At 37.1% G+C, this 24775-nt stretch overlaps 1 protein-coding gene across 1 annotated transcript in view; it reads right to left on the bottom strand.

Moving 5' to 3' along the window:
- Positions 1-814: 814 nt before the first annotated feature.
- LOC139020984 (uncharacterized) overlaps positions 815-24775 on the bottom strand; it is a 67539-nt gene continuing 43578 nt past the window's right edge. The window contains exons 3-4 of the mRNA XM_070431105.1: positions 22249-22290; positions 815-1776 (exon numbers count right to left, since the gene is read on the bottom strand). Coding sequence (XP_070287206.1) covers positions 1648-1776; positions 22249-22290 — 171 coding nt within the window. The 3' untranslated portion in view covers positions 815-1647. The remainder of the gene's footprint in view (positions 1777-22248; positions 22291-24775) is intronic.

Here is a 24775-nt window from a genome sequence, read left to right as displayed (position 1 = left end):
CAAATTCTACTAGCATAAGCAAAGTTATGGATATCAAGATGGAGATCTAGATGTTCAATGACAACCACCAGTAGTGATAAGACTAGATTACGAAATCCTGGTCTACACCTCTGGTCAGGATTTCTTAACCTGAAGTCACAAGGAGACTATAGGTGGTTTCTTGGGAATTCATAACTGAAACTGCTTTCAAAATTTTGTTTAGGTGTATGTATTTAAGGGAGAGAATCCACAGCTTTTCAGAGTTTTTAATTATATTATCTAACAATCCTCACAATCAATATGCAGTAGGTAACTAATATGATTATCATTTTTACAGACTGAGGGAATTGAAGCTTATGGGAGATAAAAACTTCACCTGAGGTCACAAAGTGGTAAAGCATTAGTTTCAAAAATTTATTTAAAATGTATATATAACTAGCTAGTAAGAGATTGTTTTAACTTTAAAAGAAGGTTTTTTATATTAATGTATATGGACTAGAAAACAAATTCTGGGCAAAACAAGCAATTTTATTTAGTAACATATAAATAATAGTTGCAAATGATTTTAATTTAAGTATTTTGAAATAACATAATACATATAGCTTCTAACATGTGTCAGATGCTGTTTTACACACTTGACATATTTTACTGCATTTGATCCTCACTACAGTCCTATAAGGTAGATACTACCTATGAGGCAGATAATATCTCTATTTTATAGATAAGGAAACAAAAATAGGGAGGTTAAGTAATTTGCCCATGGTCAAATAGCTAATAAGTTGGAAAGCAAAGATTCTAACTTCGAAGTCTGTGCTCTTTATCAGACTATAATAGTGCTTCTCCAAACACTTAATATATGAACATTTTAAACTAAGGTCACTTTAAAGGAAAAAAAGAGACAGCCAAATAAGAATCCACTTTGGAGAAATCTATCATAAGGTACTTTATTTATTCTATTGTAGCACATATGAACCAATAGCAATGAGAAATGTGAGACCAAGCAATTATATTTGCACGCTACTTTCACGTACATAACCTCAATAGCTTTTTACAACTGTGTACAAAAAAAAGTGCTATTTGTCCTGCATCTTCACTGAAGCTCTGAGAGATTAATCTCACTACTCATCATTACCTGAAATTTCTTGCCTCTACAGTTTCCTGTGCAGAATTTTCCCTTCTATTGGAAGATCTTTCCTTCTGTGTCTAGTGAAAATTCAATTAAACTTTCAAGGCCTAGATCAAATGTGACCACTTAGATGTACCTTTCCTAATACTTCTAGGCAGGATTAACACTTCTTTTCTCTGTTATCTTTAACATATGGGTTATATCATTCTGCCAGCAAAGCAATCATCCTCTTTGTCATCAGATGGGTCTATATCTAGTTCCTTGGGTAGACCTGGGCTCCATGATGGCAAGGGCTGTATGTAAGAGAAAGAATTCTTAGGATTCTGCTGCTAAATTAGTAAAGGAATGAAGAACACTATCAGTATTCTAAGAGGAACATGAATTCATGCTGACATGCTGCTGTCATTTTACAACTTTGTGATCAAGACTAGCAGCATTTCCCTAAACACTTACAGAGATGCTCCCTGCAAAGTGCCTAGGAAGTGTCAGGGCAGTCAGCCACCTAAGACAGTGACTCCTAGGCTACTAACCCTTAAAATACATTATTTGAGTTTATGCTTCTTGTTTTTTTGTTTGTTTGTTTCAAGTGTATCAAGAGGCTTCAAGAGGAGTATGAAAACATCTACATCTCCAAGTTGGAGCAATGTGGGTTTCAATATTTTGTAGCACATCTGCAAAAGAAAAGAAAGGAGGTAAGTGAAACGATAAAGGATAGAATGGTGAGTTCTGGCAAACTCAAAACCCATCTAAATCAAGAACTAAATAATTGGACTAATTTATTAAATCTGTAGCTTCTATAAGGGTAATTTAATCTTGAACTTTTTTAACCCTTAGAATTTACCTTTCCATTGAGTACATAAACTCTATAGCCAAACTCATTTAAAAGATGCAATATGTACCTTAAACTCACTTGATGATATAGAATAAAGTTAAGGACTTAAAGCAAATTAAAGGAATGAGGATGCTGAAAGCTTTATTGCCATGAAAATTAATTATAGGAAACACCCTTATGTCATTCTAGAAACCTACCTTTCACTCTTCTCTAGTTTTTCAAGTCTATGAAAAGCGTTCTTCTTAGAATGCCATAAATTTAAGAATGGTATTTTGCAAATATCTAATGGTTCAGTGTAGCAGAATTTAGTATCTTTTTTAAGTCTGAATATTTATCCAAATGATAAAAAGCATTAGCATCTCTTCAGGCCAAGGGGAAGACCATTTAAAATAAACCCAGTAAAGAGTTTTTAAATACTACATAGTGACAGTTGCTTGATTTTTTTTGTTGCCCTATCGCTGAGAACTCAACAAAGCTGGCTAACTGGTGTTTTGACAGAGTGGAACAATTAAACTGATGCAGAATGTAAATAAGTTTACATTCAAACAAAATTCTCAGAGGTTGATTTTTTTAAAAATATGTACCATTTGGCTGGTTTAAAAATAAATCTGAGAACAGTCAACCGTTAATATTTAAACCTAAAGCAAATATAATAACTATCCCTGATTAAAGATTAACCTCAATTCAGCCAGTGGTTCTGCAAGCCCTTTTGCTACTGAGTGCTCCAGGATCCCTCCTATTACACTGGTAAACCCTACATTCTGAAGAGTTCCATATAATTAGTTCATTTTCCAGATATTTCATCAAGGATCCAGCCAATAGCCAATAAAAATAATCAGTATGTCTACAGAACACTGATACCCTTTCTCCAAAAGCAAAGACACCTGACATTTTAGTCCCTCTCTTGCGAACTCACTGAGAAATGCAGGCTTTCTATTAGGTAGTAGGAGTTTTCGTCCATTTTTTGTTTTTTCAATATGGAAAATAGCTTGCAGACTACTATTAACCTCTGTGATAACTTAGTAATCCCAGATCTCAGCTAGGGAGATTGCAAAGTATGAAGATTAATTTTTTTCATCTTCCTTTATGAAACATTTCACCTACAGACTCACCAACTATTATTAGAGGCAAACAAGAGGATGTTTACTCTCACAGAAGGTTCTATCCCCAGAAATTCAACAGTAAGTTTGTGGTGGAAAAGAGAATAGGCAGTATGATCAGTGAGCTTTGCAATCATAAAGTCCAGTATTTAAGCTCTGGCTTATAACCTTGGCTTTTGGCTATGTAACTTTGGGCAACCCACTTCATTTCTCTAAGACAGTTTTCTCGTGAGATAAAAGTGAGTTGTTGAGAATTTAATGAGATAAAAATAAACAAATCTCAGCACATAGTAGGATACTGAGTTATGTTCTTTCTTACCCTCACCCTTTAATAAGTAACATATTCTACTATAAAATGGAGTATTTGACATTTTCAGAATTACAAAGTATCATTCAAAGCCATTTTCTCAAACATCCATCCTAGTGTGCTTGTATAAATACTATAGTCTCACAATCCTGAAGTTCATTAACTCTCTGGTGTACACAAATCAATGTCATAATTTAAATACTCTCAACTTAAAACCTGAAAAGAATGTGAGAGGCTATATCAGCAGTGGGTACAGACTAAAGGGCTGCCAGGGCCAGGATCCAGCCTTCAGAGGACTCCAAGGAACATTCAACGCTGTCGGTGAGTTTGGGATTTGAAAAAACCACCGACCGTTGACTGTACCTTGGGCTCCTTACAGACAACACTATATTTTTGAAGCAAAAGAGCAGGCTGTGCCTTCACATGCCAAATCAGACAGCCCCATTAGAATATGAGCTATTTGAAAGCAGCTATTGCCGCACTATTTCCATCCACACATACGCTTATTTAAATGTTTGTTAAATTCAAGTAAAATCTGGTCTGGAGTCAGATAGATCTGGAGTGCATCTTGGCTCAACTCCCTAACTAGCTGTGTGACTGTGGACAAATGTCTGAGTCTCAGTGCTTTCATATATAAAATGGGGGATAAGATTTCCTATCCTCATGGAGTTTTGAGATTCAATGAGATAATACATAAGGTGCTTTGTACCATTCCTAAAACACAGCAAATGCTCTATATATGAACGCTACTATTATTTAATCCAAAACATAACCTGTGCTAATTTAACCTGAAAAGCACTCATATTCTTAGTTCTAAAGAGAGAGGAAGAACTAGGGTCCTCAACTCTTATTTACACCTCCCAGTATGCAAGCACTGCCTGTGTGATCACAGGGCTACTTGCTAGCTTCTCCAGGAGCCCCTTCTCTTCTCTGAACCATAGTTTCCCCATCTTTCAGAACCTCCCAGCTCTACTGTCAATGTTATCAATAATTATGTGGCTCCTCAATGGTTAGTTACTGAGAGAGGCCAGACACAGACCTCAAAGAACCAGTGTGGAAAAGAAGAGCCAGGAGTCAGGGAGAGCCAAGGCAACTCCACCAAAGGAAACACTGATGGCTGCACTCAACATTCATTGCTGTCGGTGGGTTTGAGTCTGAATCAACTCACTGATCAATGAATGCAAACTGCGGACCAAGCAACTCAAGGAAAACAAAGGCACGTGCAGAGAGTTCATCACCTCCTGTGCTGGGTAGGAGCTGCCGCTGTATCCGATATACTGACTAAAGTCTCTCTTGCTCTCTTTGGTTCTAATATGAAATAATTAACATATACTATTATAAAATGGGATATTTGACATTTTCAGAATTACAAAGTATCATTCAAAGTATCTTTGAATACCTAGTACTTTCATTTTCTCTTTCTTTAAAGATGTTCTTTTGTTACAGAAATGACATTTTATAAGAATAAACTATATAACTTGACATCACAACATATTTTTTAAAAATCAATACTTTCATAATTTTTTAAATTAAAAAGAATCACATGCTGCCCTGGCCGGTTGCTCAAGGTTAGAGCAGGGGTGGAGGACATGAGGCCTGCATGCCTCATAAGGCCCAGGAAATCATCTGGCCTGGCCCTGCCAAGGTATTAGGGGTGAGCTTATTAAATGTTTGACCAAATATAGCAGGCTAATTTTTAAGTTGATAATTTTGTATGGCTCGCAAATGATGTTATAAATATCCAAATGGCATTGGCAGAAAAAAGGTTCCCTATCCCTGGGTTAAAGCTTAGACCCACAGACCAAAGGATCAAGAGTTCAATCCCTAGCCCCAGTTGGGGGGGTTTGAGGGAGGCAGCCAATCGATGTGTCTCTCTTTCGCTCTCCCCCTCTTATCTCCCTCGCATTCTCTCTAAAAATCAATGGACAAATATCCTTGAGTGAGGATTAAAAAAAAATAATCACATGCTATTTATTATTTAATATTCAAATAGAGAAATATATAAAGTAAAAATTGAAAATCCATTTCCTCAATGGAAATCACCTACAAATATAGTAAGTAAACAATAAGTTTCCTTTGCTATAAAAAAACACAAACAAAAAAACAATAAGTTTAGTAACTTGTTATAAATAAAACATAATAAACTTATTATTTATTTGTTATCTATTTATTAAGATAATAAAATATCATAAGCTTAATATTTATATCTTTAAAGAACTTTTTTATATGTTTATGGAGGGTGGCTTAAACAAAAATGAGTTCATTTTATACTTACTGCTGTACAACCTGCTTTTTTACTCAGCTATACATTGTATACAGCCTTCCACAACAAGCTTTTTACAGCATACTCATTCTTTTATTTTTTTAATATATTTTATTGATTTTTTACAGAGAGGAAGGGAGAGGGATAAAGAGCCAGAAACATCGATCAGCCGCCTCCTGCACACCCCCTACTGGGGATGTGCTGCAACCAAGGTACATGCCCCTGAACAGAATCGAACCCAGGACCCTTCAGTCCACAGGCCAATGCTCTATCCACTGAGCCAAACCGGTCAGGGCATACTCATTCTTTTAAATGACTATATAGTATGCCTTAGTATGACTACCCTGCTTATTATTGCTCAAATGTACTTAAATATTCTCTTTTGTCTTTGCCATGTCCCTCAAATAAGGAAAAAACCCAAGTGAGATAAGAGGTACACATCATTTTTCTTAATAAAATTTAAAATGCAGTATCAATCTTTTAAATCCTATAACATAAGCTAAGATGAGCCACTAAATTTTGCATTTGATTATGACAGGAAAACAAGAACCCTGGTCATGAATAATTTACCATATACTTAAATCTGAAATAGAAACAGATTCTCACAGCAAAAGTCAAATTAAGAAGGCAGTAGGAGGAGAATACTGTCGGCTTAGCCTTCCAAAAGTTTTAGGATTGCAAGGAAGGGAAAAAACAGGTATAGTGAGACCAGAACTAAAAAGAAAAATCAAAGACAAAAGAAAAATGCAAAAGAAATGATGATTTCAGGAAAAATATGGGGCTCAGGTCAATGTTTCCTAAATCTGGTTGGGCACCAGAATCATCTAGAGTTTCTTTTTAAAATGCAGATTCTTGAGTTCTTCTCTACACCAAAAATAGGGCCCCCAAATCTGTATTTTATTATAACAAGCTCACCAGGTGATTTTTGAGCTACCAAAGGCTGGTCCAAGCAAAGCCAAACTCACCAACTTAACACCAGCTTCCACCACACCACACTTCATGCCATATACTTTTCAACTATTTCCCAAACTTATCTGCCAGCATCTAATATTGCCACAACTCTTCTGAGTACAGACAGGTACAGTCAAACTCATGTTACTATTGATTCTCTCTCTTCAGAGTACATCAAACTTTGCATCATGTTGTGGCAACCAAATACTTATCAAATTGTGTCTGATGTTATTTAGAGACTGGTGCATTTGAGTTCTTGCACTCTCAAAAACTAAAACCTCCCTAAAAAAACTAATGGACAATAAATAAATAAAACATAAAATTTAGATGACTGTTCCACCCAAGAAGTATTTATAGAAATCAAAGTTTTCTTTTTTTCCTACTGGTGGATACAGAGAAAGTGATTCAGATAGAGCTGTTTTTTCAGGATACCTTGTATCCTAGGCCTTTATTTTCAAACACCAATTATTTCCAAATTTTCTGAACAAAACAGAAGAATGTCTGACATGTTCTTTGAAAAATGTACATCTGAATAACATGCCATTTATTTACAGAGAATCAGTAGTCTTGAAATATGCCAATGAAAAAATGACATATTTCAACCACCAAAATCCTATGCAGTTTCTCTTAGCTAAAACTAAATGCTATAGGAAGAGAGACAATTACATGAGTTTAAGGGTGTTTTCTACAGATGAGACTGTAAATGAATACCAGCAATAAAGAAAATATGTGCGATATATAGGGGACAAGAGCAGAACGGTTCTGAGATTGTGTAAGGGAGTCATGAGGAGTAGCACTGGAAAGGTAAAAGAACAAATTACAGAAAACCTGAGAACCAGGCAGAAAAATTTAGAATTAGCATACTAATGTGTTCGCAAACTGCGGCTCGTGAGCCACATGCGGCTCTTTGGCCCCTTGAGTGTGGCTCTTCCTAAGCCTTAGGAGTACCCTAATTAAGGCAGCAAGATTGGAAAAAACAGGCTATCTCAAAAAGCCATTTTAGCTTTGTTTTTGTTTTCTTTTTTTCAAAACAGCTTTTTTTATTTAGTCACTGAAAAATTCATACAAAAGAGAAAACTAAAGTCCACTAGTTAGCTCCTCCCATCATTCTGTTCAGTATGTATCCTCTCAAATATTTCAGAGAGATTTAAAATACATGAATTTATATTTAGATAAAATACCACAAATTACACATAATGTTTTGTAACTTTTCAATTAAAATATTGTGGCCATCTTTCTGGCGCAATAAACCAGATCCAACTTCCAAGGAACTGGCTCAAACAGAAAAGACAGCAAGAAGTCAAGAATGATGCCAAACTCTCTTGACTAGATTAAGAGCCTGGAGTGCACTGACAAGAAATTAACAATTTCGAATTGAAAGACACAGGAGTTCATTTTTTGAACAGAGAATACACATTTGTGATTTATAAGCATGGAGCTAAGAGTGAATGTACAGAAAAAAGATAGTTACTGGACACCTACCGTGCATCTCAACTACAACAAATGCCAGAAAATATGGAAGAAACAAAAGTATATAGCACAAATGACCGGCCAAATTCTAATGGACAAATAATTCCAAGTGTGAAAAGTTCTGCAAAATAGAAAACTAAGGTACTATGGAAGCAAATATTGGAAGAGACCAATCCAGTCTTGGCAGTGAGAAAGATCTCGGAGGTAACCTGAAGAAAGTGACATTTAAATGAAGACTTGAAAGGTAAGTGCAAATTACCTGGGTGAGGCAGGTGGGGTGAGCATTTCAAGTAGAGGGAATGGATGGCATGTGCACATAGGGAATAGTGCTTTCATAAAGTTGAAAATGTGGCTAAAGCATGTAGAAGGCAGAGAAGAGGTCATGAGACAAGGCCAGAAAAGAAGGCAGGAAATTTAAAATATTACTGATAGTCTTAGACAATTTTTTACAGTGATAGTCATGGATGAAAATATATATCTGGAAAAGTAATGGTGAAAAGCCTGAGCCAACTATGTGAACCTCGACAAGTTAGTTCTTCTTTACTAGTAAATCTGTGTCATCATAGGAGATGTGGTGATAGTATTTACTTGGCAGGGCTCCTTGAAGAGTAAGAATACATGTAAAACATTTTGCACAGAACCTGATGGATACTAAACAACATACTAAGATCTCTGTGTGTGCGCGCACACACACACTGGCTGATTAAGAAGTAAAAAGCAGCCCCGGTGGTATGGCTCAGTGGTTGAGCATCAACCAATGAACCAGGAGGTCACGGTTAGATTCCTGGTCAGGGCACATACCTAGGTTTCAGGCTCCATCCCCACTAGGGGGCGTGCAGGAAGCTGCTGATCAATGATTTTCTCTCATCAGGGATGTTTCTATCTCTCCCTCTCCTTTCCTGTCTGAAATTAATGTAAATATATATATTTTTTAAAGTAAAAAGCAGGCTAAAAGTCTGGAAGCAAACCTGTTAACAATTGCAATCTCTACACTGTAGAATTAAAGGTGACTTTTATGTTTATTATTTTAATTCATCTATGTCTTCCCAGTGTTTAGCAATAACCAGGAACTATTAAGAAAATTTATTTTTAAATGTGTTTTTTAAAAGCAAAGATTTCTTTTAGATGCAAGATTTACCTATGTTTGGCTAAAAAACAGATGGAAGAGTTCACAGTGGAAAAGGAGGAAATAATGGACTATTTTTATCAAGAAAGGGGACCTGCAGAAAGCATAGCTGCAGGGATAGTAGAAAGCGACACCTGACCAAAGCTAGGCTTATCCTCTTTGCTGAGCATTGAAAATTTGAACACAAATGCTTCAGTTAGTCTGTGTTGAGCTTGGGTGCTGGAAAGACGTGACAAAGTAGAGCAGAGCACAGGTATCCATTTTCCATCATGGACACAGAAGCAAAGACTATCAGTCTGAAGGAGAAGAAATATATGAAGTTGAGTCACCAGGAAAGCAAAGAGAAGCACCAGCATTGCTTCACTCACTCTCTATTTAGACCAGTTACTTCTTCACTATACAGCTTCTTGTGTTTAACCCATATATATTTTTTTACAACCCTCTAAGACTAGATCAGATTCTCAAAGCTCTGAAGTTTTCTTTGGCTATTATGAACAGGGCAATGAGAGGCTGTATACTCTTAACCTTTAGCCTTAGTTTCTCATCTGGGAATCACCACATACTTGATAAGGTTGTGATGGGAATTATATTGGGTTAGAATAAAATACTTGGCAAAGCACCTGACACACGAAAAACCCCAATAAAGGTAGTTCTTTTCTGTATTACCTTGGTTAAACTTATAATTCTGAACATTAGGTAACAATCATATCACTAATAAGTTAGAATATAGATCGAACCAAGCATGTCAAGAAGACTAATCAACAGTAATTCCTGCTGGGTGGTATTCTTTACACATGACAGCACTATATTACAAACCTGTGAGCAGCCATAACAACTCTCAATCCAAATCTATTTCTCCCAAATGTTTCTATTCCCATTGTATTTTTTTTCCCATTGTATTTCTGAAGCTTTGAAAATGACCCTTTAATCTTTCATCTGCATTTATAGGACCATTTCCACTAATTTACCAATGTCACTTATGAGATGTTTGCTTGGTGATATTTTTTATCCTGTTTCAAAAGAGAAAACAAAGGTCAGAGGTTGAAACTAATATCAGAATTCACATTAATCAAACTTAAGAGAATGTAATATATTTTTGGTGAAAGATAACTGTCAAAATTATCATGGAATTATCATGGAGTCACTATTAGGGAAGAGTGACTAAGGCATTTTTAATTTTAAGTTTTTGTCTAACAAAACCTGTCAGAGAGACAGAGACAGAGAAAGGAACAGAAAGTAGATCTCACAACTAAGATTATTTTGATAAAAATCGTGTTTAGGGCTTCGCTTATTGCATCTTAGTTATGCTGACAGAATCCTGGACAACTAAGATGCTAAACAATCCAGACACAACAAATCAACAAAAGTCCCAGCACAAAACCTTTACATAAAGGATTTTATTTCCTTTTCTTTTTTTTTTTTTTAAATATATTTTATTGATTTTTTACAGAGAGGAAGGGAGAGAGATACAGAGTTAGAAACATCGATGAGAGAGAAACACCGATCAGCTGCCTCCTGCATACTCCCCACTGGGGATGTGCCCGCAACCAAGGTACATGCCCTTGACCGGAATCGAACCCAGGACCCTTTAGTCCACAGACCGACGCTCTATCCACTGAGCTAAACTGGTTACGGCTATTTCCTTTTCAATTACATAAGTCTACTCCATTCGACACAAGGAAAAACAATTTGGTGTTAGATTCACATAACTATTATTTCTGTCAACAGAACTGACCACAGAATGAGTAGCAATTCTATCAACAGTATTGGAGCTATTAGTATAAATATCTCTACATACACACATATACCCAGAATGGTGAGATTAAGTCACCAAAAAACACCCCTGTTCTATTTCACATCTAAGTTTCAAAGGCTCGTTGCACTAAGCCTCCTTCTAGCTAGCCTGTAGCTATTTTTCTACTTCTCCTCCTTCCCAATCTTTTAGCCCCAAGATTCTCAAATGTAAAGAATTCATCATTCATCTCCATCTTATGAGTGACTGATGTTCAATTCATTTCTGCTTATGAATAAAGGCTACTTGTAAGTAGTTTAACTACTTATAAAATCCAACTAAGCGTAAACCTAACCCCTAAAATTCAACTAAAATTAATAAGAGACTCTTTCATATTATACTAAGAAGACTGGCAACTACAAAATGGGTGGCAATGTTGCAAATATCCTACTGCAAGTACATACATAAAGTCAGTTGAAAATCTTGTAATTCTCAGAACTGCTGGGGGAATTAACAGCAGCTTTCAATTGCTGCTATTTTTCCTTTTTAATCTTCAATTATGACTCAATCAACATAATTTTTAAATTAGTTTGATACATGCTGTGTATAATGATAGGTATTACCTCAATAGTATCCTTATTTTTAAAATTTACAGTAATTAGACTTTGAAATGTATATGTCGCTTCAAATATGAACTATACCAGAGTCAAAGAAATGTGACTGGAGAGTCACTGAATAAGTCAAGATTCTGAAGTTTGAAGGGCAAGGGAAGGAAGGCAGTATCTATCTCTCTCTATATATATTTTTTTAAATATATTTTTATTGATTTCAGAGAGGAAGGGAGAGGAAGAGAGAGATAGAAACATCGATGATGAGAGGGAATCATGTTTGGCTGCCTCCTGCACGGCCCCTACTGGGGACAGAGCCCGCAATTTGGGCATGTGCCCTTGAACAGAATCCAACCTGGGACCCTTGATTCCACAGGCCGATGCTCTATACACTGAGCCAAACCAGCTAGGGCTATTTTTTTTTTTTTTAAACTGATTTGAGAGAGAGAGAAGATGGGGGGGAGAGAACGATATTTGTTGTTCCACTTATTTATGCACTCATTGGTTGATACTTGTATGTGCTGTGCCCCTGACCCGGGATCAAACCCACAACCTTGACATATAAGGATAAGCACTATAACTAACCCTTAGCTACCCAGCCAGGGTCCCATATTTTTAGAGTTTTCATACATGCTCTTAAAATGAGCTAAAGGCTCATTCCTGCTCTCAGATTTTGAGGCCTAGCAGTATAATTTTTCAGAAAATCTTGGTTTTCTGTTGTTTAATTATTAGTTTTACCGTATAAGCATTGTTTTCTTGTATTTTTTAGTCCTTGCTCTTGGTTCTTCAGTTAGGGCTTGTTGCCACCTAGTGGACTAAATAGGAATAAATGCCAATGCATTATCACAGGTTCTCACCTCTGCGCTTTCAAAAGATACCACTAGATGGAGACTTCAAACTTTAAGTAGAAGGAGAGTTCTGAAACCTATCCAGAAAGTTAGTAAAAAAAACTAACACAAGTTCACACAAACAAAATAAAAAGTAATGTGTCCAAAATAATGAGTTAAATAAAAATCTTTTAGAGGCAGTATGGCACATAGGTTAAGAAAATATGCCTTGACTCTTATGAATATAATCACAAAAATCCCACCCAAAAAATTACCAAGTTTAATTGGAAATATATTCAAATTATAATACATCTTGACTATATGAGGCTTACCCCAGGATTGCCAGGCTGGTTCAATTTTTAAAATGATAATACTTTATGACCAGCAAGGAAATGACAAAGATGCAAACTCTCACTCATTTTTCCACTGTACCATGCTACCTTCCCATTAGGGTCACTTTTAGCAACATAACCCTGCAACTGCCAGGAGAGCACAATTCATATGAGAAGCTACTAAGCCTCCCCTCGTTCTCAATAGTACCACAGTGTAAAGCCTGACAATAAAGGAGGCCAATTCTGATAACCTGATTAGTGAATGGAGGCAGAGCTGCAAGTAGATGCCTGAAAATGCTACTCTAGGCTATTACGCTGGTTCTTGGGCTTCAAGATGATTCCTGCTACTTGAAGACACTGATTCCCCTTCCTTAGAGCAATTTCAAGGAACGAGAATTCTGAATGTAAAATCTTGATCTAAGTGGGAAGCTGGAGCCCGGGTGGTTCAATTTGGCAGAACCGCCTTGGAAACTTGGTAGCTGAAATGAGAACCAGAGATTTTTTATTTTAAACATACTATACCTTTACTTAATACAAGAGCCTTGTTGAAAAATAAAAAATAAAATGTAGGAATAATAAAAATTACCCTACAATCCCATTCGCCCAAAGATACTACTAATAAATAATTCAGTGTATCTTCTTCCAGGCTAAATGATTCTTAATGATTCTTAACGATTCTTCTTAATGATTCCATAGTATTCCATTGCATGAATAACCACAATCCATTTAATTAGTCCCCTATTAAACTTAAGAGCTGTTTCTAATCTTTTTGCTATTAAATGCTGAAAGGAATACTTGTGAATATACATTCTGCATATCTGTCATTTCTTATAGAATACCTATGCATACTTGTAAATACCTATGAATATTTATGAACTGCTAAATCTGTAATTTTTAAATTTTAAACTGCTAAATCTGCAAAAATAAACCTGTACATTTTCAGTTTTGCAGTTATTATTAGATTACACTCCCAAGAGTTCCCATTTTCCCACATCAACTACACTGAAAATTATCATTCTTTAATATAGGAGTTGCAAACTCAAATGCCTACAGAAGACTGACAGGAAACATAAATGGATGAAGGAGGCCAAATGGGAGTGCATGCTCACCTGAGAATGCATGCTCATTTAAGTAAGGCAGCCTCCTCTGTTCCAGCCAAAAGGAGCCATGTAGAATCCAGGCCCCGTGTTAGAACTTCCAATTTCAAGGCCCAAAACCCAAATTTTTATGAAACTCTTGCAAGTTTTAAATGTTGGCAACAAACATGTTTTGATTTAAACATCCAGGTAGCCAACAAAATACATCTATAAGCCAGACTACATTTAGCACATGGAATTATGTTCTAAGGTAAAAAAAGATATAACACATTTTCATTTTGAATCTTATTATATTCATGACTAGAAGCCCGATGCACAAAATTCATGCAAGAGTAGGCCTTCTCTCCCCGCCCCGCCGCTGCTGGCACTGGCTTCCCTCTGGCACCCGGGACCTGGGTTTCCCTTGCAGCCCAGCTTCGCAGCCCAGCTTAGTCTAGAAGGTCATCTGGAAGGATGTCCGGTCTAATTAGCATACTATGCTTTTATTATTATAGATGCTTATTTTTTCCTGTTCACACCAACAGAAGATGTATTTGTTCACTTTTGGTTCACAGTGACTGCTAGAGCCTTCAGAAAAAAGATACTTATCTTTTTTTTTTTCCAGATTCATGTCTACAAACATTGGACACCAAAAAAAAAAAAAGGTATGTAACAGAAGCTAAGTGACCAAAGTGTGCTCAGAAAAAGCATATGAGGTCTCATTTAGGACTGAGTTGCTATACTCTCCTCAGCACACATACAGCACACCACAAGATTTTTTAAGAAAAAATGCTAATTTGTAAAACTATGCATAACTTTGAAGAGGGTGGCTGTAATAATCTAGGGCTCCCTCCACTACTTGATACATTTATCTAACAGCAAATTTTCTCTTTGGTGAGACATCAAAAAAGGAAGAGAAGAATTCCCACACATCTCCCTTTGTTATATTGAATTTAAACAAGCATTTTCAACCTTTTTAAATGAAATAAAACATAGGTTTATATAAATCTTTCTCTGCTCTCAAAAATATAACTGCAGTACTGCTTCCTTAGGAAGAACAATTTCAGCAACCTCTCCAGTGTCAGTTTCTTCTCATTCCTTGTTAGTCATCCATTATAAATCTCCAGACCCAGATGTTCATTCCCTGCACCCACCAGAGATAATGGCAGAGATCCTTGACTATCCAAGGTCCCAACAACAGCTTTTGAATGCAACTATCTTTTCATCAATTGTAAACAAGTCCTAAACTCTTGGCTCCATAGGGAGTCCCTACCAAGTCAGTATAAACTCTGAAACAGGGGCAGAGGTCAAGGGGATGAGAGCTCAGCCTAAGCTCTGGATCTCACGCCACTCCCACCCTGTTCAAAAGAATCCTTATCAGAAATCCAGACCCAGTGTTAGATCTTCCCAACAAAAGGTCACATTCAGAAGACTTGATCTAGCAGTGATCTAGCAGATTCAGCTGAAGAAGCAGGCTCCTGGAACAGTTATGAATGCAAAATACCTAAATCACTAACAGAATGTCGTAGAGGAAAGGTGACATATGGGGAAAACAAGGGAGATTTATGAACTTATCTTCATTTTTTTCAGGAAAGAATCTATCTGATAAATGGATAAATCCTTAACCTGAGCCACAGAAGAAATCTCTTGCCTGTTCATCCTACCATTACCCATGGATCCCTGTTTGGTGGCTATTAGTATGGCAAGAGAGGGCAAAGCTTAACTTTCAAGTTTCTTTTTATTTTTTAAATATATTTTATTGATTTTTTTACAGAGAGGAAGGAAGAGGGATAGAGAGCCAGAAACATCGATGAGAGAGAAACATCAATCAGCTGCCTCCTGCACACTCCCCACTGGGGATGTGCCCACAACCAAGGTACATGCTCTTGACTGGAATCAAACCCGGGACCCTTGAGTCCGCAGGCTGATGCTCTATCCACTGAGCCAAACCGGTTAGGGCTCAAGTTTCTTTTGAAATGCATTTACCTACATACTTGATCAGTAGAAGAATATATATATATATATATATATATATATATATATATATATATATATATGGCACCTAGGTTAGCAAGAATCTGTATTATGCAGTGTTTTAAAAATGGTTAATAGTCAAATTTTTAATTGCACAAACTTTTTCCTCAGCATGCTCTCTATTAGGCTTTGCTACTTTCCAAAGAGAAAGTGCATAGTCTGAGAATTTGTTTTAATAGGCAGAGGATTAACTCTTTAGTTTCCTAAGAGGTTAAATAAATGGGCGGGCAGATAGTCATTTGGGAGGTTACCTGCTGCTGGCTGGGGAAAGGGGCCCAAAATATTCTAACAGTCAACCAGATAGTAAAGAACAGTCTTAGCCAAAGTGGTCAGCAGTGCACGAGCTCTGCTACTCTGAGGAAACTACTTATATAGCAATAACTTACATCTGCTAACATCTGGAATGACTTATCTTTGTGTCATTAAGAAACACAGGCTAGTCTAATTGAATAAAGTGCAGTTACAACAGCCCATGAGTACAGAGACTGAGAATTTCAACTTTACGTTGTATAGCCTAAAACAGCAAACTTAATAGTGTTTACCATTTGCCAAGCATTATTCTAAATACATATATTACTTCACAACAGCCCTCACAACAGCCCTATAAAGTAGGAATAACATTTTATTGCCCCCATTTTACAGATGAAAACACTGAGGCACAGAGAGATTAAATAAACTTAGCCAAGGTTACAGAGCTAGTACTAGTAAATATTGAAGCCAAGCAATCTTGAGCCACAGCCCATGCTCTTAATTCTAAAAAGTTTTGAGCTAAAGGATTCAACTGAAATGCAGACAAAAAATTTATACAAAAACATGTTAACTGTGGCATTGTCTATAACTAGTGGCCTGGTGCACGAATTCATGCACATTGAAAGGAAATTAATTAGGAGAAAGATTCATGCGGTAATTACGTTACTGCAAAAAATTACATGTCAAAATAGTATATATTATATAGTATCATAAAATTAAAAAATGTGTGCAATTGGTGGCAGTGAGAGCATTATATGTATCGTTCATGCGCGAGTCAACGTTTATTTTTAGGTTGCCTGTGTGTGTGTCATATGTACCAGCCGGTTGGTCAGTCAGATGGTCAGTCACTTAGCCTTTTATATAGAGATGTACAAAAAACTGGAAGCAATCTAAATGTCCAACAATGGGAGAATAGATAAATAAAACATGGCAAAGTTATTATAATAAAATATTATCCTACCATTAAAAATATTTATGAAAAAAAAGCTTCATGACTTGGAATAATATTCCCAATCTAATGCTGTCTGTGTGTGTGTTGGGGGCGGGGGGGGGGGGGGGGGGGGGCAGCAGGATACAAAACTGTATATATATTACAATTCCTACTTATTTATGCAAAAAATAAGCTCAGCCCAGGCCAAGTAGCTAGCTCACTTGGTTGGAGCATCGCCCCAATATGTCAAGGTTGCAGGTTCAATCCCCGGTCAGGACACATTCAAGAATCAACCAATGATTGCATAAATAAGTGAACAACAAATCAATGTTTCTGTTTCTCTGTTACACTCTCAAAAAAAATCAATAAATAAAAAGCTTTAAAAAAATAAAAAGCCATGGCCATTTGGTTAGAGATTCATCCCAATACGCCAAGGTTGTGGGTCAAGGCACATACAAAAACCAACCAATGAATATGTAAATAAGTGGAACGGCAAATTGATTTTTCTCTCTCTCTCTCTACAATCAATAAACAAAAATTGTAAAGAAATACATTTTTCAAAGAAATAAGCTCAGATACAAATGGAAGGACATATTCTCAAAAAGAAACAATGGCTATTTCCAGGTGGTGAGATCAGGGATATTCATATATTTATTTATTTTTTAGTGTTTTCCACAATTAACATGCATTGCCCTACTAACAAAGTCAATTCTTTTCATCAAGCTATACCAAGATCTTTTTTAAAAAATATATATTTTATTGATTTTTTACAGAGAGGAAGGGAGAGGGATAGAGAGCTAGAAACATCAATGAGAGAGAAACATCGATCAGCTGTCTCCTGCACACTCCCTACTGGGGATGTGCCTGCAACCAAGGTACATGCCCTTGACCAGAATCGAACCTGGGACCCTTCAGTCCGCAGGCCAACGCTCTATCCACTGAGCCAAACCGGTTAGGGCCCAAGATCTTTTTTTAAAAATATTTTTTTATTGATTTCAGAGAGGAAGGAAGAGGGAGAGAGAGATAGAAACATCACTAATGAGAGAGAATCATTGATTGGCTGCCTCCTGCACAACCCCTACTGGGGACTGAACCCGCAACCCAGGCATGTGCCCTTGACCGGAATCGAACCTGGGACCCTTGAGTCTGCAGACTGACGCGCTATCCACTGAACCAAACTGGCTAGGGCTATACCAAGATCTTTAAGCAGTTGGTAAAAAAGAGCTAAAAAGCACCTACTCTAACTTCAAGTAGTTCCTTTCCTTGGGATAATACCCTTTGAACATCAAACAATACAGTAAGCACATACCAAAAAGAATACTCATCTTCAACATTGAAAACTGAATTAAAATGAGTATTTTCAATTTTGGTCAATGTTTACTCTCTAATTGCTTGTAGAATTATTTTATAAGTAGAGAAATGGATTTAACTATTTACAGGCCAAAAACTCAGAAATGACTTTGCTGAAATAGATAATAAGGGACAAAAGTTTGACTTTGGTTGGAGGAAGAACAGCTGTTGCTAATCCAACTATTTACCCTTTGACCTTCTCTCTGGCCAATGACTGAACAGTATCAATTGTTTTCCTGTATTATGTGCTGTTTACAATCCCTGAGAGGCATGAAAGGAATTAATAATTTAGCCTAGAAAGCTAACAGCCTTTATTGGGGAGCCCCTTGTCTGTGGGGCAGAAATCAGAGTAAGTAGCAGTCCTTAAATCACAGATCCCTTTACTGTTCCTGTTTTATAGCCTAATTGGCCCCCAAACATAAATCAATTATTTCTCCTGTTTTAAGCAACAATGACTTCTATTCTCTAACTTCCCTTGTATCAAGTCAGTCCTTGTTCTCTTGGGTTTTACAACTACACAGTAAACACGATGGCTGAGGAAAAAACTCGGGGAGCAGGGCAGACTGGGGTTATTTGGAAACAGAAGCACAGAAAGGTCATGCTGTTTTGAACTTCTCTTGACCTTTGACTGCCCTTGTCCCTAGCTTATGCTAATAGGCAGGGTACAGAGATGCTTCTTGTAGAAATGAACTTAGCCTGAACCTGTGCCCTAACATTGGACTCAGGAAGCCCAGGAATCATAGGAAGGCAGTCAGAGTGTGAGTAGCTGCCCATATTCTAAACATGGCTATCTATCTGTTCTACCACAAGAAAAGGTGTTTTAAAAGAGGCCATTTGAATTGGACAAAGTAAGTCCTTCCTCATCTAGTTCCAACACATCCCACCTGTTGTCCCAAAGTTACTGTCTAACTCCACTGCCAGGCACAATGGGAAATCAGCAACAATGGTATTTCTCATCCAAAATAAGCAAGTATGAGCAGGTTTTCCCTATCAGGAATTGGGGAGGATTGGGGAAGCCACTGGGACCTCTAAATGGCCAAGATGCATCACAAAGAAATCCCTATTGTTCTCAATCTTATGTGCAAAAGTCATTAAGTATTAACATAGGAGATGTCATTCCTTCCCAGTCAGAAGCCAAGGAATTTGCAATATCAACAACAACCAATTTAACACAACACATACAGACCATTTTAGTCTTGAGATTCCCCATCATTCAGTAGGGCTGACCATGCTCATTTGAACCCCAAGATTGGTTCAAATCAAAATAATAATTATTTCTGTCCATTTATTACAATATCAGATTTTCATGTATTTCTTCCAAGAGAAAGAAAAAAACACTATTAACTTCACAAAAATAATATGAGCATTATTGAGAATATTAAGCACATAACCTAGGCACAACTTTTAAAAGAAAAGCGATCCTTTTAGGCGACTTCCATTCTGTACTGATATATAAAACTAGAGGCCCAATGCACAAAATTCATGCCCCAGCTTCGTCCAGAAGGTCATCCGGAAGGTCATTTGGTTGTCCAGTCTAATTAGAATATTATGCTTTTATTATTATAGATGATTAAATATCTCTTTATTCTCACGGGATGGAGAATTCTATAAGTCACATATCTAGCTAGAAAGTCTATGCAGAAATGTTAAATGAGTTAGAATTAGTTGGCTCAGAAAGAAGAATCATCCAACAATAATCTTATGAAAATAACAAGAGCCTTTCCTAGAAGATGGGCATGATTTGTTTTCAATTGCTACTAAGTGCAGAAAAGGAGAATAACTTTAGATACTATGTGCTAAATTAGAGGTTTAAAAGTGTTTTTTCAAATAATTCCAGATAAGAAAAGATTTTCTAATACACAGTTAATACATGAAAGCAGGACCTAGACTTGTGTATCCCTGGAGCACAGAAAGGGGCCTGGAGCAGAGAGAACACTCAATATCTGAGTTCTCAATTATCTGGCATATTTTATATATTTGTATAGTTCCGTCTGAAATATTACAGGGCATCTTAATATCCTTTCTAGTTTTCAAAAATGATTTTAAGAAAGAAGTATAGCCCTGGCCAGTTTGGCTCAGTGGATAGAGCGTCGGCCTGGGGACTGAAAGGTCCCAGGTTCAATTCCGGTCAAGGGCGTGTGCCTGGGTTGCGGGCACATCCCCAGTGGGAGGTGTGCAGGAGGCAGCTGATCGATGTTTCTCTCTCATGTTTCTCTCTCATCGATGTTTCTAATTCTCTATCCCTCTCCCTTCCTCTCTGTAAAAAATCAATAAAATATATTTTTTTTAAAAAAGAAAGAAAGAAGCATAACTCAAGAATTTACCTTTTCCTCCTCCTAAATGAAGGCTATTCATTAGAGGACAAAGAGAAATTAGCACGTTCACTGATAGTACTGGAAATTCAGGTGGAGAGCAGGGTAAACTAAGCCTATACTACCTACAAAACTGATTCTGAACTTTCCAGCTTCTAGAAAACCAAATCTATTTCCGTTGTGTTTGATAAGCTTTGTGGAATTTATTTTGTCTTGCAATTAACAAGTATTAGTTAAACAAACATAAATGTTTATACTATTAAGGTGTGTGTGTTGGGGCGGGGGGCGGGGGGTTGTACGCGAGAAGGTCCACAACGTCAGAGAAATGACCTTAGTTAGCCAGGAGGGTGAGAAGGCAAACTTCACCACTTACCCCAACAGCAGATTGGTGACAAATAGCCAGCCCATGACCCTAAAATGTAACAGAACTAGAAAAATAATTCCAGATCATCTCATGGATTCTCAATCTAAATTATCATCAGATTTTTGGCATTATAGTAAAATAAGGTCTATATACACTGGATATTCCCACATCCTATTTCTAATAGTTATAACAATATCTGAGAATGATGAATGCCACATTTTAAAAAATATATATTTTTATTAATTTCAGAGAGGAAGAGAGAGATAGAAAATCAATGATGAGAGAGAACCATTGATCACCTGCCTCCTGCATACCCCACACTGGGGATCGAGCCCACAACCCAGGAATGTGCTCTGACCGGGAATTGAACCGTGACCTCCTAGTTCATAGGTTGATGCTCAACCAACTGAGCCACGCTGGCTGGGCAAATGCCACATTTTGTGAGCACTGGAAACACAAGTGATTATCTATGATCGAGACTTACATAGTCCTGCCTAGCCAGTGTGGCTCAATTGGCTGAGTATCATCCCATGCACCAAGAGGTTGCTGGTTCAATTCCTGGTCAAGGGCACATGCCCAAGTTTTGGGCTGGATCCCTGGTAGGGAGCATGTAGGAGGCAGTCAATCAATGTTGTGTTCTCACATCCATGTTTCTCTCTCTCTCCCTCTCCCTTTCTCTTTCTAAAAATCAATAAACTATTTAAAAGAAGAAGAAAAAAAAAGACTTACATAGTTCTGAAAAGCATCATTTAATCAGACCTTGAAATAATTACTCTCATATCATCCCTTTAAGAATGTAGATGAAGGTCCTTCAGAAATTAAACTCTGGTATAAAAGTTATCAATTTTAAATAGCTAAACCAAACATAATCCTTCTCTGAAAGAAATTATGTCAAAACTAGTCAATACTTTAGAAAAGTGGTTGAGGGTATATGGTTGTATGTGTACATAAATGAAAGTACAATTTTTGTTGTTACTGGCTTCGTGGGAAGATGGATGGACAGGGAAAGTAGATTAGAATTAAATAGAAATTTTAAGCAAACCAATGTTCTATGAATGGGCTCAATCCTGGCCACTGAATACTATCAGGAAAAGAAAAAGAAAGCACAACTAGAAAAGATACAACGCCCTCCCCATAATTATAAATTAAAGTGAAAATAAAGTCTGAGTCAATAAAGGACTATCCATGATCTTTACTGACTCAGACTTTATTATACATTTAAAAGTACACATACACATCCTTTTTTAGTCACAAACACTGGGGAACATTCAGAACTTACTAGTGCCTGGGTCGAGCTCTGCCAAGTCATCCTGACAAAAACCTAAAGAGAAAACAATAGGAAAAAAAGATTGTGATTTGTGAATTACTCCAATGTGACACCAAATATAAAAATGCAAATATCATATAGTATTTTTTAAAATCCAACTCAGAAGTCAAATTTGAATTTAAATCTTAGTTCTGTAACTTTAGCTAATATATATATTGCTCTCTGAACTTCCATTTCATTACCTTTATATAAAAAAATGGATAGTAACAGCACTTACCAGAATGGAAAGGCGGAATGACCAGAACGACCGGTACTGCAACAGACAACCAGTCTGATCTGGGCCCCAATCAGACCTCCCCTGGCACCAGTCCAGCCCCCAATCAGCCCCCAACACCCCGATTGGGGGCAGGGCCAGCCAGCCAACCGCCTGCAGCCCCTAACCCCTGCCAGCCTGGCCTGATGGGGCCCCATCCATGCACGAATTCGTGCACCAGGCCTCTAGTACTGATATAAAGTGCTTCATTAGCACAGTCCTTGGCACACAGTAGGAACTCAATAAACAGTACAAATAATTATGAGTAAGAACGTAAATTGGAATAAAAATTCATGGGAAAATTACAATTCATTTAATATCTGTCATGTTCTACTTAGCATTATCAATTATTATCCAAAAGAAAGCAAAATATACAAAATATGAACTTACAACAGATATCAAACAGAATAATTTTACTTAAAATGTTTACAAATGCTTAAGAATTTTACCCATACACATAAATGGAAGCAGTTTTTTATTATTAAGTGTGGTATTCAGGTTAGAAAAAGTACCTCTCAAAGCGGATTTCAGGCCCAAAAGGCCTGAGCTACATCTGTCTGATTGGTGTGTAACTATCACACTGAAAAGAAAAATCAAGCACAGGGAATGGCAAACACATAGTAAGTGTTCTATATATAGTTGATAAAATTCTTTTAGTCAATTCTCCTATATTGACTGCCTACTTTCTCCAGTTTGCTTTCTAATCATCATCAGTTCACATATTTCTTAGAAAAGCTTTTTTTTTTGTCTCCCTTACCCTTGTCTCAAAAAGTCAAAGCCCCATTACAATTTTCTATAATACTCTGTGTACTCATAACAAGGAATTAATTGCTTGTTCAATGTCTGACTGGCTCCACCATTAGAATGTTCCACAGGGGAAGGGAGCTGGTCTGTCTTGTTGACAGCTATATCTTTATTACCTCTCACAAGTCTAGCACAAAGTAACTGTTCAATAAACATCAACTGTAGCATCTCAATGGTAAATTCAAAAATTATGGAGCAAAACTAGAGGAATATGTTTTAACATATTATCTAATGAGAGCATTTTCTTTCTTTTTTTTTTATGAGAGCATTTTCTATCATCACAGCTGGGCAACCAGAAGCTAGTCCAGCAACTGGGAGTCAAGTTAAGAAGAGGGATTCAAGTAGCAGGTGAAGTGTTTAAACATCACAACTTTGAAAGTCCTTTGCAATCCTGAACATTTTGAGCACACCATTTACCAAACACGCTACCTCCCTTCCTGCCTTCCTGTGCTTCTTCCTCCTCCTCCACTTGGTGAACTATTCATCCTTCAAGACCCAGCTCAAGGACCACCACTGTGAAAGACAGAAAAAAGGAGAGGTCCCTCCTATATTCATCAAAAGATAAAGGAACAAATGAGTATCTGCCTCTTCTACTAGAAAATGAGCTCTTCAAGGGTAGAGACCATGCCATATCCACCTGCGAAGTTTCTTCTATGCCTAGAACAGTTGCCGATACATTATGAAGGATGCTCAAATGCAGACGAAATAAACAGAAAACACAAGCCTGCCTCTAGATCACAGTCTGGGGGAAGACAGTCACAGAATCAGAAAGTCTAGCCCTAAAAGTGTGTGGAAGCTATAAATGAGAAAATCTGATCTGAAACACCAGAGTTTAGAAGCTGCTAAAAGTAACTGAGATGCTGAAAAGGCTCACCTCAGAGCAACTTTAAAGCCTTTCTACATAAAGACACTGGGAATCAAGAAAGCTGTGGAGAGATGCCAGGTAATGAGGAAATAACTCATCATTCCACATAGGTTCAATATTAAACATCCTGCCAGAAATAAAACTGAGAATAAACACTGATTTAATATAAACTGACTCAAAAATAGGACAAAAGGACTGGAAGACATAGTAGTATAACGATAAAATTAGACCTCTCCTAATTCTAGTCCAAATCATTTTTAGCTTAGTTATATGACTTCAAGCAAGTCATGCCCTATTCTGGACCTCAGATTCTGGACATTAAATGAAAGGACTCTACTAGAGTATCAAGGAAGAACAAAGTCCAGTGCATTTTTAAAAATATTTTATTTATTTATTTCAGAGATGAAAGGAGAGGGAGAAATAGAAACATCAATGATAAGGGAGAATCATTGATCGACTGCCTCCTGCATGCCCCCCCACTGGGGATGGAGCCCACAACCTGGGCAGGTTGCCCAACCAGGAATCGAACTGTGACCTCCTGGTTCACAGGTCGACGC

This window comes from Myotis yumanensis, unplaced genomic scaffold, assembly GCF_028538775.1.
Source record: "Myotis yumanensis isolate MYYU_CA2020_CCGP unplaced genomic scaffold, mMyoYum1.0.hap1 SCAF_12, whole genome shotgun sequence".
NCBI lineage: Eukaryota > Metazoa > Chordata > Mammalia > Chiroptera > Vespertilionidae > Myotis > Myotis yumanensis.
This window is presented reverse-complemented; position numbering and strand designations above follow the sequence as displayed.